The following is a 13,740-nucleotide window of genomic DNA, read 5'->3' as shown; positions in this document are numbered from 1 at the left end:
CCCCTTGGTATATAGCCAAATGAAATAAAGTCATTATCTAGAAAAGATATCTGTGCTCCCACATTCATTGTAGCATTGTTTATGGTAACCAAGGTAGGGAAACAGCCGGAGTGTCCACTGATCGATAGATGAATGGGTAAACAAAATGTACCAATGTGCACAGTAGGATATCAATCAGCAATGAGAAAGCAGGAAATCCTGCTGATTGTGACCATATGGGTGAGCCTGGAGGGCATTACACTGAGTGAAACAAGACTGACAAAGAAAGGTAAGTATTTCATGGTATCCCTAATATATGGAATCTTTAAAAAAAAAAGTCAAACTTACAGACACAGAGTAGAACGGTGGTTGGTTGGTAGGTGCTGGGGGGTGAAGGGAAAAGAGACGCTAGCAACAGGGCACAAACTTTCGAATGTAAGATGAATATGGTCTGAGGACCTAGTGTGCAACGTGACGACTATGGTCGATATTTCTGAGTTTTGTCATGGAAATCTGCTAAGAGAGTAAAATTGTGTTTTCAAGCCCCGCCCCCCAAAAGGTAAATATGTGAGGTAAGGAATGTGTTTCTTAGCTCGATGGTGGAAATTCATTCACAAAGCATACGTACATGAAGTCATCACATCGTGCACTTTAAGTACATCACAACTTTATGTGGCAAAAATGTCTCAGTGAAGCTGAAAAAATAATCTGAGTGCAGAATTCCGAGGGAACGAGACGTCAGAGGGGCATGTTTTTGCAGTAGAAGGGAGCACAGATCCCGGGTGGGAGGGTCTGGATGCGTTCTCACCTCCACCTGTCTCCCTCCCTGCTCACGGGAAGAGTGAGCCTCCTGTCGGGGGGGACGACTGGACTCGCTGTGCTGGCCCCCTGCCCAGCACAGTGCCTGCCGTGTGGGGCACGGAGGAGGCACGGCGTCTGGGAGCAGGGGACTTCAGAGACTGACGTTCCTCCTTCAGAGGTCAGTCTGCCGCGCAGCGCAGACAGGCTCCGGTCACGGGCCAATCTAACAGCTCAGCGAGTTCTCCCCTCCCTATGCTCAGCCCAGTACTGAGCTCCTGGACGAAGCTGCTGGGTGGAGGTTTGCATGAGCCATGCACCCCTAAGGCCATCTGTGTGAAGGGCCACTCCGTCCCACTCTGCCGGCTGACACAACAGACCCGGGAGTCAAGCAGCCAATCTGTCCCCTTGATTCAGAGCCAAGACTCTGTCATTCAGGGGTGACCGTCGTCCTAAGGATGCATTTGTCTCTGGCAGTGAACATTGTCCTGGATCTCCATCTCCTCCTGTGATCACCTGTAAAGGATCCTCAAGCCCTCACTGGTGCGGCTCGGTGGCCTGGTCATTGTCCCACAGCCCAAAAGGTTGCTGGTTCAATTCCCAGTCGGGGCACATGCCTGGATTGTGCAGCAGGTCCCCCGCTGGGGGCTTGTGGGAGGCAACTGATGGATGATTCTCTCACACATCGATGTTTCCCTCTCTTTCTCCCTCCCTTGCCCTCTGTCTAAAAATAAATAAATAAAATCTTTTTTTAAAAAAGATCTTAAAAAACATGGTTCTTTTTCCAAAAAAAATGAAACATATGAAGCAAATTCTGCAGGTCAGAGTTCAGCTGGAAAACAAGAACCACTAGAAAAATATATTCATGTGTGCATAGTATGTAATGTAATTTTTAGATGTTTCTTATGGGCGTTATGCTGTTATGTAGTCACATAATAATGTATAGTCAGATACAGGGATGGGCAAAAGTAGGGTAAATTACCAGCCATCATTACCTAAGAGATGAATCACACATAAGGATATGAAATAACAATACGAAGACAAATAATCCAATAATTGACAAGTAATAATACAAGAATAAACTGTTCCATTGACGCACAACCGTAACCCTGCTTTGCCCACCCCTGCACACACCTGTCTGTCTTCCAGGTGTGGGCCCCCTGTGAGGGCCGGCTTCCCGGGCTCAGCCTGGTGGGCCCCCCGCCAGTGCCGACGCTCCAAGCCGGCAGAGCCAGCAGAACCAGCAGCCAGGAAGCAATGGCGGATGTAATCGGGGGAGAGCGAGGACAAGCCGGAACCTGCGAGGACAGACTGGGGTTCACGTCAGTCTCCCACTGCCCCCCACTGTGTGATGGGTGTCCTCCAGGGAAAGCCGGTGTCCTTTGTCACAGACGGAGACACACACCTGCCTGGCACTGGGAGCTGAAGAAGGAGCCCACCCCGAGGAGGGGAGCCTGAGGGTGAGTAACCACCCACACCGCCCCCTGGAGAGTAAACGCCCCAGCTGCTGCTGCACCCCCTCCCTCCAAATCTCAGGCGAAACCGTCCTCGTGGGCCACCCTAACCGGTATCCGCGGCCTCAGCTAGTTGGCACCTTACCAAGCCACCAGACAGTTCATGCCAAGGTTTGATGAAGCGAGGGGGTGGGCATGCAGGGGTTCATGTCGCTGTGTGTTCTCATCTGAATGCTTGGGATACTTTATAATTTAAAAATAATTTAAGGTGTGAATTCATATATGCATCGTAGAAGTCCCATGAAAATGATGTCGCCCTGGCTGGCGTAGCTCAGTGGATTGAGCGCAGGCTGTGAACCAAAGCATCGCAGGTTCGATTCCCAGTCAGGGCACATGCTTGGGTTGCAGGCCACAGCCCCCAGCAACCGCCCATTGATGTCCCTTTCTCTCTCTCTCTCTTTCTCTCTCCCCCTCCCTCCCCTCTCTAAAAAATAAATAAAGTCTTTAAAAAAAAAGTTGTCAAAATCTGCTCCCTGCCCCCACCCCCAAAAAGTTACTTTTTGAAACCTGTTTCAACATTATGTAAATGAATAGCTTTTGCAGTGAATAAATTAGCAGGCCCGGTGGAAACAATCCTGGTGATTCCAATTTCATCTGTCCTCTTGAGTGTTTGCAAGGTAACACCATCCCTCAGCATCAGCGGAGGAGACAGGAGATAGGTTTTTTGCTTGAAACTGGATTCCACAGCGCTCCTCACACGAAATGAGGCTGCAGTCGCTGCACAGAATCGCCGATGAGGCGTGCAGACCTGCACAAACCGACGAGCGTTTTGGAGAGTGTTGCTCTTTTGCTACTCTTTTTGCTTGAGCTGGAAGGAGCTGTGAAAGCCCGTACATTTAAAAAGACATATATTTTAAATGGGCTGTGCTGAAGCAAACTACCAAATAACGTTTGAAGTATTTCAATCATTCTTATCAGCCCCAACAATTACACACGTTCATGAAGCTGCCATTGAGATTGTATTGCATTCCATTGTAAAGTACTCTACCAAACTGCAAGCCGAAATGATAAGTAGAAATTGTCCCCATTGTTGCTTCCCTATTTTATAATCAGGAAGAATAACGGCTACATAACAGCTCTGTAACCGACGGTGCCGTGGAGACCCTCATTTCAAAGCCAGAACGCACCATTTCATTGCTGGGAGCGTGCCGTCTTGGAGTCGGTCGGTGGTCATTGGCAAATCAGTCAACAGAGAAAGCAGCGACGAAAATAAAGTCGTTCGGGTGTTTGCTCATTTTCCGGACTGTTGGGATTTTATGTGGGTTTTCTCCGGTTTTGATTTGACTCTGGGTATGTTACATTTAAAACTTTTGCTTGGTGTACACATTTGCAGTTGAGTCTAAAAAGAACGAGTGGAGATCTCAGGAGCACACCAGTAGGCGGGGCTTCCATGAATTCGAGCGTGGGGTGAAAGTTTTTAAGAATCAGAATTTATTGTTACTTTGGCTTCATGGCAGTAATCGGGCAAATTCTCTCTCTTTGTGTTTAATTTTCTGTCATCGCTCTTTAGAAAGCCTCCGGTCTTATCTCGCTGTTCTGTAACTCGAGCATCCGGAGATGATACTGTTAACGTTTTGCTGTATATCCTTTTGCTGTTTTTTTTTTTTTTTTTTTTTTCTGTGAGGTATGTGCTGAATAGGACCCATTTAGAAATGAATTGCTTCATAGAAAATTTATATAGTGACGAAAGCTGGGTAGTTTTTTATTTTAAGATTTTATTTATTTTTTTAGAGAGGGAAGGGAGGGAGAAAGAGAGAGAGAGAGAGAGAGAGAGAAACATCAATGTGTGGTTGCTGGGGGCCGTGGCCTGCAACCCAGGCATGTGCCCTGACTTCGAACCTGTGACACTTTGGTTCCCAGCCCGCTTTCAATCCACTGAGCTATGCCAGCCAGGGCTGAAAGCTGGGTAGTTTTTGAAAATATTTGTTTTCAAATCATACTTCGCCCAAGATTTACAATTGCTAATGTCTCTGTAATCATTTAAAACTAGAAAAACAACTGAGAAAACAAGCAGTGCTGATCAACAAATATGATCAAACCCCCAGAGCCGCTGTTACCTGCACCCAGAGGCGGGAGACCTGCCCCCACTCCCCAAAACACTGACATCCGAACAACACGGTTAAAAGTGGATGCGAGTAAAGACGAGATTGTTTCATTCAGGCGTGCCACCCGACACTTTCTGAGTGTTACATTCAGAGAGACGTCGTCTTTGCCACTTCTTGTCTCTCCTTGCCAATAGGCAGAGACTCTAAAATTAATTTCCTAGCACTGGGTTGGGAGAATGAAAAATCGGTATATTTGAAATGGGCCAAAAGGATTTGAATCGCAGTTCTGAGACAGTGGAATGCACAGCACGCACGAACAGCTGATCATCACTCCGCCTGTGGGAAATGCCGGCAGTTCACCCTCCTGTCCACGCCTGTCCTCCAAGTGGCCAGAGCATCCGTGTGACGCAATGACATCGTGTCCCGTGGGTGCCCCACGTCCCCCTTCCCGCCACTGCGCCTTCACAGATGCCCTTCTGAGCGACACCCTCGGCCTTCACCTCCACTGGGAGGCGGGGTGGCCTTCGCTGGCCCAAAGGGCACTGGACGGCTTTTGATTGACTGATGAAAAGCTCGCAGCCTGTGGGAACCGGGCTGCGGGTCACCGGGGGTTCCTCGGAGGTCCCCCCAGCGGAGAGGGGCTGGCGCAGTGACTCCGAAGCACAAGGGGAGGGTCTGCGTGCCCTCCCGCGAGGTGGAGGTGCGGGCAGCGTGGGGTCTGCCGGCAGGATCGAGGCTCTTCGGTCTCGCGGCCTCTGTCCCGAGGGATTCGCAGACGCACCTGGGAGGCACTTCCACGCCCCAGGAGCGGCTGGGGCTGGGGGCGGGGCGGAAGTAGGCTGGTTCCTGCAGGGGAGGCCGGGGCGAGGAGAGGCCGGGAGTGCCGGGAGCGGGCCATGCCCCAAGGAGTCCCTCGTTTTCAAGCTGGGTTCCCCCGTTTTGACTCACTTGGAAACTGCCTTTATGACTGTGCCCCCCGAATCCCGTCTCTAACATTTCTTGTTCTTCTCCGAACTGCTCCCCGAGCTGCAGCGTCTGACACTGCCGTTAGCCTCATTCCAGAGCACGGCAACTGCGTGTGCACGCCTGAGTTCGTTCTGACGCGCGTTGGAACAAACACACAGTTATTAACGTAGAAAGTGCCGACCCAGGCCCTGTACAGTCACCTCGAGGCCCCAGCAGTCCATGCCCCTCACGCTGAAACGCTGCTCTCACGTTGCCCTCCAAAAAGACGGAGGTTCAAGGTCCCTGAGGGGCTGAGTGTGGTGGGAGAGCCCAGGCCCTTGTGAGCTTAGGTATTGGGGTAAAAAGTGTGAGTTTTTAAAGGGGCGCCTAGGAAAACACCTGCGTTCCTCCCCGGAGTCCTCAGCCCCTGGGGTCAGGCGGAGAGAGCAGCCGTCACCGCCACCTGGAAAGGAGCCTAATGAGAGTTTCCTGGCTTGAGGTCGCCCCACCCGAATGAGAGCCCTGTAACAGGACCCCCAGGCTCGCCTCAAATGTTTGGCGATTCTCGGTGTAATCGGTTCAGGCGGTGTCAGATACGAGCCAGGAAAATAGTGGCTGAGAAAGAGGAGAGGGAGGTGGCGGGGAGGCTGGGTCAGGGCAGGCCAGTCTCTCTCTGGTGGCTTGCTTTTCTAAGAAGAAAAAAAAAAAGTTTGAAAATGGGTCTCTTTGTGCTCAGCCAGCCCAGCAAGCCTCCTTAGCCCCACCGCGCACGGTAGCCTCCTGCTTCTCGCCTCGGACCGTTTGCCTTTTCCTTTAATCCCTCCCGCGGAAATCCAATGCCCAGCCGCAGAAAACACATCAGCAAGCGTGGTTTCGTGCTGGCCAACATCCCTTCCCATTAATTTCCGACGCGGATACATCGCTGAGAAAACCCTAACTTGCAATGCCCCTCGTCCGTCCGTGACTTTTTTCCAGTCTGTTTTTCCCGTTTGCTCACACGCGGCTCAAACGTTGCTCCCTTAGGCCAGACGTCTTCCCAAAAGCCCCCAAACGGCCTTCCTCCACCTCCCGTCGGGGAAAAGACCACACCCACACGCCGGCAACGACGAGAAACGCGTCTTTATTGGAGGGCTGTTGAAGGCCTTGTCTGCGGAGGGCCTCGCGGGAGTCGTCAGGGCACGCCCCCCCCCCCCCTCCGAGGAGTCGGGGTGGTCGACAGTCTACTCTGTTACCTGGCTAGAACGCACGCTCGAGCATGGGGGGGGGGGGCACGACAATAAATAAATTAGGGGGGAGAGGTGGGGTGTCCCATGTTCCTGGGGTTTTGGAGGCCTTCCAGCTGATTGTGTCTTATCTCCATGGTCTCGGGTCTTTAAGAATGTACCATTTCCTGGAATTCTAGAACAAAAGGGGGGAGAACAAGGGTCAGTGGAGATGGCCCGGGACTTTTACGGCCCGCTGCGGCCAGTGAGCGTCCTGAAGGGGAACGGGAACGGGCGAACTGCCAGGTGATGGGTGCGCCCCGGAGGGCACACAGGGAGAAATCCCGCCTGCCACCGCTGCAGGCCCACGTGGCCTCATCTTCCCACGGGACCCGACTGCCCACGCGGCTTTAGCTGTGCAGCGGAGCCCCTCCCACCAGGACTAGCCACCCCCCAGTCCTCTCTCTCTGGAGGTGAGCAAACTCCGGACAAGGGCCCATCAAAATCCGTGATCTTTGAACTTTGCGTCTGGTCGGTTTAAGATAGAAGGGGGAGGTTTTGTCTACTCTGTAGCTATGTTTTGCATTTTTAGGAAACATTTAGTAAATAGGGTGGTACTTTGAACTAATTTTCTCTTTGAACCCTATAACCATACCCCTGAAACTTTATATTGCTAAAAGAGAATAATAATAATAATAATAATAATATAATGATGATGATGATGATGATGTGTGGATGCTATAAATAGGAACTGAAAACTGGAGACTTACTTCATATTTATTAGTAAGCTTTGCCCATTCGGAAGTCTTGCATGGTCAGGTTTAAACAAATCAATCTTCCCTTGCCTAAACCACTTTTTCCCCGAGTTATTTTTAGAAGCTCCATGACCTCCCACCGTGTAAGTGATAGCGGCATCATTCTGATTAAGTTTTTAAAATAAGGATCCAAAGTAGCAGTTTTTAATTTCAAATTAATACCCCAGAAGGACCCCGCGTAGGTTCTCCTGCACCGGCGAGCACGGAGCAGCGGAAGAGCACGCGGGTGGTGTGACAAAGTCGGACCGAACCGGTTCTACAGCCTCGCAGCTACGCCGGGCTCCGCACACAGAAGGCTCCGTAAATGCCTCTTGACTTGGCTTATGTTCCCCGACGGCACCGCCCATTTGGTGGACGGCTGTCCAGTACACACACGCGTTAAAGCTCTTGGACGCTAAGAGGCTTTCCTGCCCTAGACCACAGACCCTCTGGTGTGGGACACTCTTGAGAACGCCGGCCCTTCTCTTACTCGGAGGGGCTCAAGCACCTCGGTGGAGACCCCTGACGCTCGTTTTGAGGTGCATCTGGCTGACTCGCACCTCGTGGGCCAGGCCACTCGCTAGCGCCCTAGTCGGGCGAAGGGTGTTTTCTGGTTCACAGACCGTGACCTGCGGGCCAGCTGGTACGGCACGCCCCAGGCACTCTGTCAGGGCCTCTCCCCATGTCACCTGCACCCTCACTTCAGTCCCATTGCACAGGTGAGGAGACTGAGGCTCCGCAAGGATAAGAAAGGGGGCTTCGAACTCACAGCCGGCGGGTCTCGCGGCCCCCCGCGTGCCCCCCGAGCTAGCCTCTCACGCTACGGGCGGACACGGACATACCGTCGGCCCCGATCTTCCCGTCTCCGTCGTTGTCTGCGGCCGCCATCAGGGACTTGGTCTCCGACTCAGTCAGCTCTCTAGCACCGCTCTCGAACTTCTGGAGGAAAAACCTGTGGGACAGCGCAGACCTCGGGGAAGGGGCCGGAAGACCACTCATCTCCCCACTTGCCCTTTCTCTTTCTGTCGACCCAAACTGGGCATGGGTTCGCAGCAGACTGCGTAGCCGGGCAAAGTCTCACCCAGCAGAGGGTTCATTCACTGTAGAGAGTATTAGTGAGCATTTTGTTTCTGAGTTTTTTTGGGGTTTTGTTGATAAGTCCATTTACCAAAGAAAACCCCTAAAACGAGTGGATTTGTGCACCTCCAATCTTAGATGCCTGTGTTTAGATGTGTGGCCCACTGACTCAGGTCCTTCCCTTTTTTTTTTAAAGATTGTATTTGTTTATTTTTAGGGACGGGGGAAGGAAGGGAGACAGGGAGGGATATGACGATGTGAGAGAGAAACACCGATCGGTTGCGTCTCGCATGCCGCCCACCGGGGCCCTGGCCCACAGCCCAGGCATGTGCCCTGACCGGGAACCTTTCGGTTTGCCGGGTGAGGCCCAAGCCACTGAGCTACACCAGCCAGGGCTCCTCCCCTCTCTCGGTGCCCTGCTGAATGGCCGGCACCGAGGCCGGCCACTGAAAAGACACGGAGCAAACGGGCCTCCCCCGCACCCCAGCCCCAGGCGCCAATGTCGAAGTGCCAGGCACACTCAGGGCAGAGCTTACTTCAGCTCCTCTTCATCCAGGTATCCACTCTGGTCATTGTCTATGAACCGAAACACATCCTTCACCTGACTGGCCGACATCTTGGAGAGGCCTGATGTCTGGAAGAATTTTTGGGGTTCAAAAGTATCTGGGTCTGGAGAACAGAGAGCGGGTTACTCCGGTGCCCGGCGGACCCCATCCTGTGTCTGGGCCGAGGTGCTGAGAACGTGGGTCATTCAAAATACTTACCGTGTCATCGAGCTACAGGGGTGCTCTACTCAAAAGAAGGGGTGTTTTATGTTTGTTTGGTTTTTGTTTTCCAAAGACAGAGGGGGCTGCGGCTGGTGGAAGATTTTTAAGCAGCCGAGACTGGGCATCGCCTCTTGGCCGCCACTGCTCAGCTGTCCCTCTGCACCCCATCTGTCCCTCTGCCCCCCGCCCCCGTGGCCCCCCACCCCACCCACTTTACGGGCCGTGTCTCCAAGGCAACAGCACCACTGGCCTAATTGGCGAGGGGACGGCAGCCACGGGGGTCAGACAGCTCCGTGGCGGCTGCCAGTCCCCTCCTCCGCTGTCGGTGTCTTTAGCCTCACAGAAAGGTCACCGCCACGTGCTCGGATTTCATAGCCCCGTGGCCTTAGGTAATCAATAACAGCCTCATCCCCCGATCCCATGAGTTTTCTGCGGCTCTGCCGGAAGGGCGAGCGCGTGAGGAAAGCCCTCCGGCGCCGCGGGCGCCGCGCTGTACCTTGGCACTCCTGCAGGGCCGCCGCGATGTCGTCCGCACTGAGGACGTCCGTGATGCTCATCGTCCACCTGTGCACACGGGGCGAGCGACACCTGGTAAGCGGCGAGCAGGGGCAGGCACGGCTGGGCGCAGTGCCCCCCGGTGGGCCCCCGGAAACTGTACGTTCGTTGAGAGTGTTTTGAACGTGACAAGCGTGGTATGAAGTGACGAGACAGAACATCCAAAGGGCCCTGGCTGGCGTAGCTCAGTGGGTTGAACATGGGCTGTGAACCAAAGGGTCACAGGTTCGATTCCCGGTCAGGGTACGTGCCTGGGTTGCGGGCCAGGTCCCCAGTGGGGGCCATATCAGAGGCAACCACACACTGATGTTTCTCTCTCTCTTTCTCCCTCTCTTCCCCTCTTTACAAATAAATAAATGCAATCTTTAAAAAAAATATATCCAAAGGAAAACCAAACACTGAACAGATCCCAGCCCCCTTGGTCTCAGGGCCCTCTCCTGGAGACGCCCCGAGGACAAAATTAGACGCGCGACCTAAAGGCCGACGTGGTTTCCTTTTCGTGTAAAAGTCGTGTTTACAGAATCGGTCACTACAGAGGCCTCTGCACACCGCTCAGAAGTCAGCCATGCTGCGGTGATCACGCCAGCGCGTCCCTGCGCTGGCCGGAGGAACTCAAGTTGCAAAGTCCGGTGAGAAAGGGGAGTGCTCGGGCTGCGCGTGGGCCTTCTGTGGAAGAGACGCCACTTCGCCCGAGGGACGGAACCAGAGACACTGTCGGCTGCACCTCAGAGTCTTCCCAGGGGCCCGCTCCAGGGGGAAGGGAAATCTGAGCGCAGCGTGCACCAGCCTGATAGGATCGCACGTAGGGAGAAGAGTCTGGGGTCTGGCAGGACCACCAGCTACTCACCGTTTTCGATTTTGCCCCAAGAAGAATCAGAAAAAAAGAGTCGAAGGAAGCAAAAGACGGATGTGCTTTTGCTGCCGTGCTGACCTACCTTATATAGGATTGAAAAAGTGATAGTAAGAACCTCTTAGATTTCCTCTTCGAGGATCAGGTGGATGTAGCTCGGATGTCTCGCCTTGCTAACTAAACCTGTTTTTTTTTTTTTTCTATTTATATCTCAAGGGAATGTGGGTGGGAACAGCCAATTTTTTAAAACAAACCTCAACAAGCCTTCACTAAGGTTTCGATTCTGCAAATGAGCCCCTCTGGCAAAGCGTGGGGAAGACACTAGAGGCCTGGTGAAGAGCATGCAGAGGCCGAAGCGAGGTTGGCACGTGTGGGGGTGCTCCGTCAGCTACAGAGGGCCCCCCGGATGTCGGTGGCTGCCACCTGAAGCAGACCTGTTGTCAGCCTCTGCAAACCTGTGGCCGCGGGAGGCCAGCCTCAGAGTTGAGACTCGAAATCCGTGTGTCACAGGAACATGGGGGACTTGTCCAGCAAACAGATGGCACTGGGTAGATGACTCTCCCAAAAAAGCCTCGACTTCGATATCTCCCAGCGGCATCTGAAATTGCACACCCTGAAAAGGCAGTGAGGGGGAACCGAACCACCCACCGCTCCTAACCCCACAGCTAAAACCTGCAGAAAAAACTCGAGGCCCGGGCTGGAGGCTGCAAGGTGCTTCCTGCTCTGGGCAGGCGTTAATGCGTCCCCTGCACGGGCAGGGCTGTGCTGCACGTTTGTCTTTAATTGCAGTAAAAACACTTAACATGCAATTTATAAGCTTAGTCATTTTGGGGTGTACCTGCAGTACGGCGGCGTTAACTGGGTGCGCGTGGTTGCACAACGGCTCTCTAAAACTTTTTCCTCTTTCGAAACGGAGCTGTCTCTTGCACTCGCTGAACCAGAGCTCCCCACGCCCCCTGCCCCCAGCCCCTGGCCACCAGCGTTCCGCTCTCTGTGTCTTGGCGTCTGACCGCGTTAGAGACCCCTCACAGACGGAGCCACAGTGTACGTGTCTGGCGGCGGCTGGCTTGCTTCACTGAACATCATGTTCTCAAGGTTCGTGTCAGCTTTTTCTCCTTTTTGCCGGATGCGTTTTTTAAAGGTCAACAACCATTTCCATGCTGTAATCAGAAACATCTGGGGCTCAGATGCGGACGGCCAGGAGGAGCTCTGGACAGAGGCCCCGGACGCCGTGTGGTAGGACCTGCATAGTCATCGTCAATTTGCCCCAAATCTGTATCCCTGCATCCCACTTTAGCTAGCGTCATCGGGGAGGAGGCTCTCTGGGAAGTCCTAACAGCATTGTTTTAAACTGATTTGGGGGAGAGAGAGGAAGTGGGGGGGGGGGCAGGTGGAGAGAGAGAAGCCTCGATTTGTTGTTTCAGCTCTTTGTCCATTTGGTGCTGGATTCTTGCACGTGCCCTGACTGGAGATCCAGCCCAAAAACCGTGACGAGCTGGGGTGACGCCGTCACCGCCCGCCCGGGCCAGCCAGGGCCCCTGCGGCCTTCCTTGGATGACCAGGTGGCAGGGCGGCACCGTTCCCATCCGGCCCACATCATGTGCCCAGCGCCCACTCGCACGGCGCCTGACCCAGTTAGAGACCCAGCCATTATTGGACCAGCAGAAACGTAAAAACCACCCAAAAGAACTTGAAAATAGGATTATCAGTGGGCATCTACTCTTGCCCACTCTTACAAAAACAGATTCTGAAAATAAATTTCAAGAGTTTCGCCTCAGGTTTCTGACATTTAGTTGCCATGGAAACTCTCCGAGTCCCTTTTTTTTTCCCCATGGAAGAGTGTATGATTGTCCATAGAGATTTAAAAAAAAAACAAAAACATCGAAAAAATCTGCCCGCTTAAATGAAAATAGCATATGGGTGAACCAAGACACTCCAGATTTTCATGTTGTTTTTCTGGTAGAGAATAAAGATAGCAGAGACCCAGTAAAAATGTCATGTGAATCAACAAGGCAGCCAAGATTATAGCTTGAGTTCCGTTCTGTGCAATCTGGGGTAAAAATGTGGATTCCCACAAAAGGACAAGTAATGTATGATTCCACTAATAGGAGGGACCTGCGGCAGATGAGCTCACAGAAATGGCAAGCGGTGGGTGCCGGGCGCTGGGGGCCCGGGGGCGGGGCTGGTGAGGGCTCGCATGCTGGGCGCAGAGCTTGTGTGTGGGAAGGTGAGCGAGTCCTGCGGGTGGATGGCGGCGAGGGTCGCACGACCACGTGAAAAGCCACAGGTGTTACACTTAAAAATGGCCAACGTGGCAAGTTTTCTGTTATGTGTGTTTTACCACAACCAAAAAGGCTGGTTCAGCGGGCTTCGTTTTGTTGGCCACCAACTGACCGCCGCCCCCAGGAAGGGGCAGAAAGAAGACCCGACGTCGATCTCCACTGGAGCCCAGCCTGGCCTTGACCGGCCTCGGGACCCCGGGCCTCGGGTTCCCCTTGGAAACAGGAGTGACGCACCTGCTCTGCCAGCTTCCCAGGGCTCTTCCGGGGACCCACGGACCGAGCGCAGGTCTTCAGACTTCTGGGGAGGCCTCCGAGTGAACCCCGCCCCTGCCCCGGGACCGTGGGAGGGCCGCACCTGTGCCCATTCTGCCGGCCTGGTGGGGGCTTCCGGAGGGGAGGGCGCGGACGCTGGGATCAGCCGGCCAAGTCTGCGGTGGGGAAGGCAGGCTGTGTGGGGGGCTTCCCTGCGGCCGGTGGCCCTGGACCCCCCGGTCACGCTTGTGTCTCGGAGGTTGGATGCTGTTCCGGCTGATCCCCCGTTGCAGTCCAAACCCCCAGTGTCGCTCGAGGCCCCCCGACATGGATGCCCTGCTGACTGCGCGGCCCTGTGACCGCTCTGCCCGTGCCGGCCTGACCCGTCCCCTCACTCACTGGCCTGTCCTCCGTGTCATTGCCACCTGTGCCCGCCTCGTCGGCGACAAATCTCTTGAACGTGTCTGAGGCCCACTTTTCAACGTGTTTGCCGCTTCCTACTCTCTCAGCAGATGGCGCCCCCTAAACACTCCTCAACTTCATCCTCTTTGCGAGCTTCACCGTCCCCGCCCTGGGGCAAGGGGCCGTCATCTCTTTCGGGACCCACTGCAGCGCATTCCTAACTGGCCAACCCGCACCCACTGGGACCACCTCCAGCCCAGCGGGGCGGGTGTTCTCCG

The 13,740-nt window shown here is 53.9% G+C and overlaps 1 protein-coding gene and 1 long non-coding RNA gene across 2 annotated transcripts; one reads left to right on the top strand and one right to left on the bottom strand.

Annotated features, from left to right (window-relative positions):
• Positions 1-2,011: 2,011 nt before the first annotated feature.
• LOC118497912 lies at positions 2,012-11,140 on the top strand. Its single transcript, XR_004900427.1, has 3 exons — positions 2,012-2,237; positions 8,911-9,712; positions 10,743-11,140. It is a non-coding gene; the product is annotated as an uncharacterized LOC118497912 (long non-coding RNA).
• On the bottom strand, positions 7,958-9,678 carry OCM2 (oncomodulin 2). Its single transcript, XM_028528849.2, has 3 exons — positions 9,618-9,678; positions 8,891-9,023; positions 7,958-8,229 (listed from the first exon to the last, which is right to left on the bottom strand). The coding sequence occupies exons 1-3, from the start codon at positions 9,676-9,678 to the stop codon at positions 8,085-8,087; spliced, it is 339 nt and encodes a 112-aa protein (XP_028384650.2). The 3' UTR covers positions 7,958-8,084.
• Positions 11,141-13,740: the final 2,600 nt, after the last annotated feature.

This window comes from Phyllostomus discolor, chromosome 13 (assembly GCF_004126475.2).
Source record: "Phyllostomus discolor isolate MPI-MPIP mPhyDis1 chromosome 13, mPhyDis1.pri.v3, whole genome shotgun sequence".
In the NCBI taxonomy this organism is placed as follows: Eukaryota; Metazoa; Chordata; class Mammalia; order Chiroptera; family Phyllostomidae; genus Phyllostomus; species Phyllostomus discolor.
The sequence above is the reverse complement of the archived record's forward strand: the minus strand, read 5'-3'. Positions and strand labels throughout refer to the sequence as shown.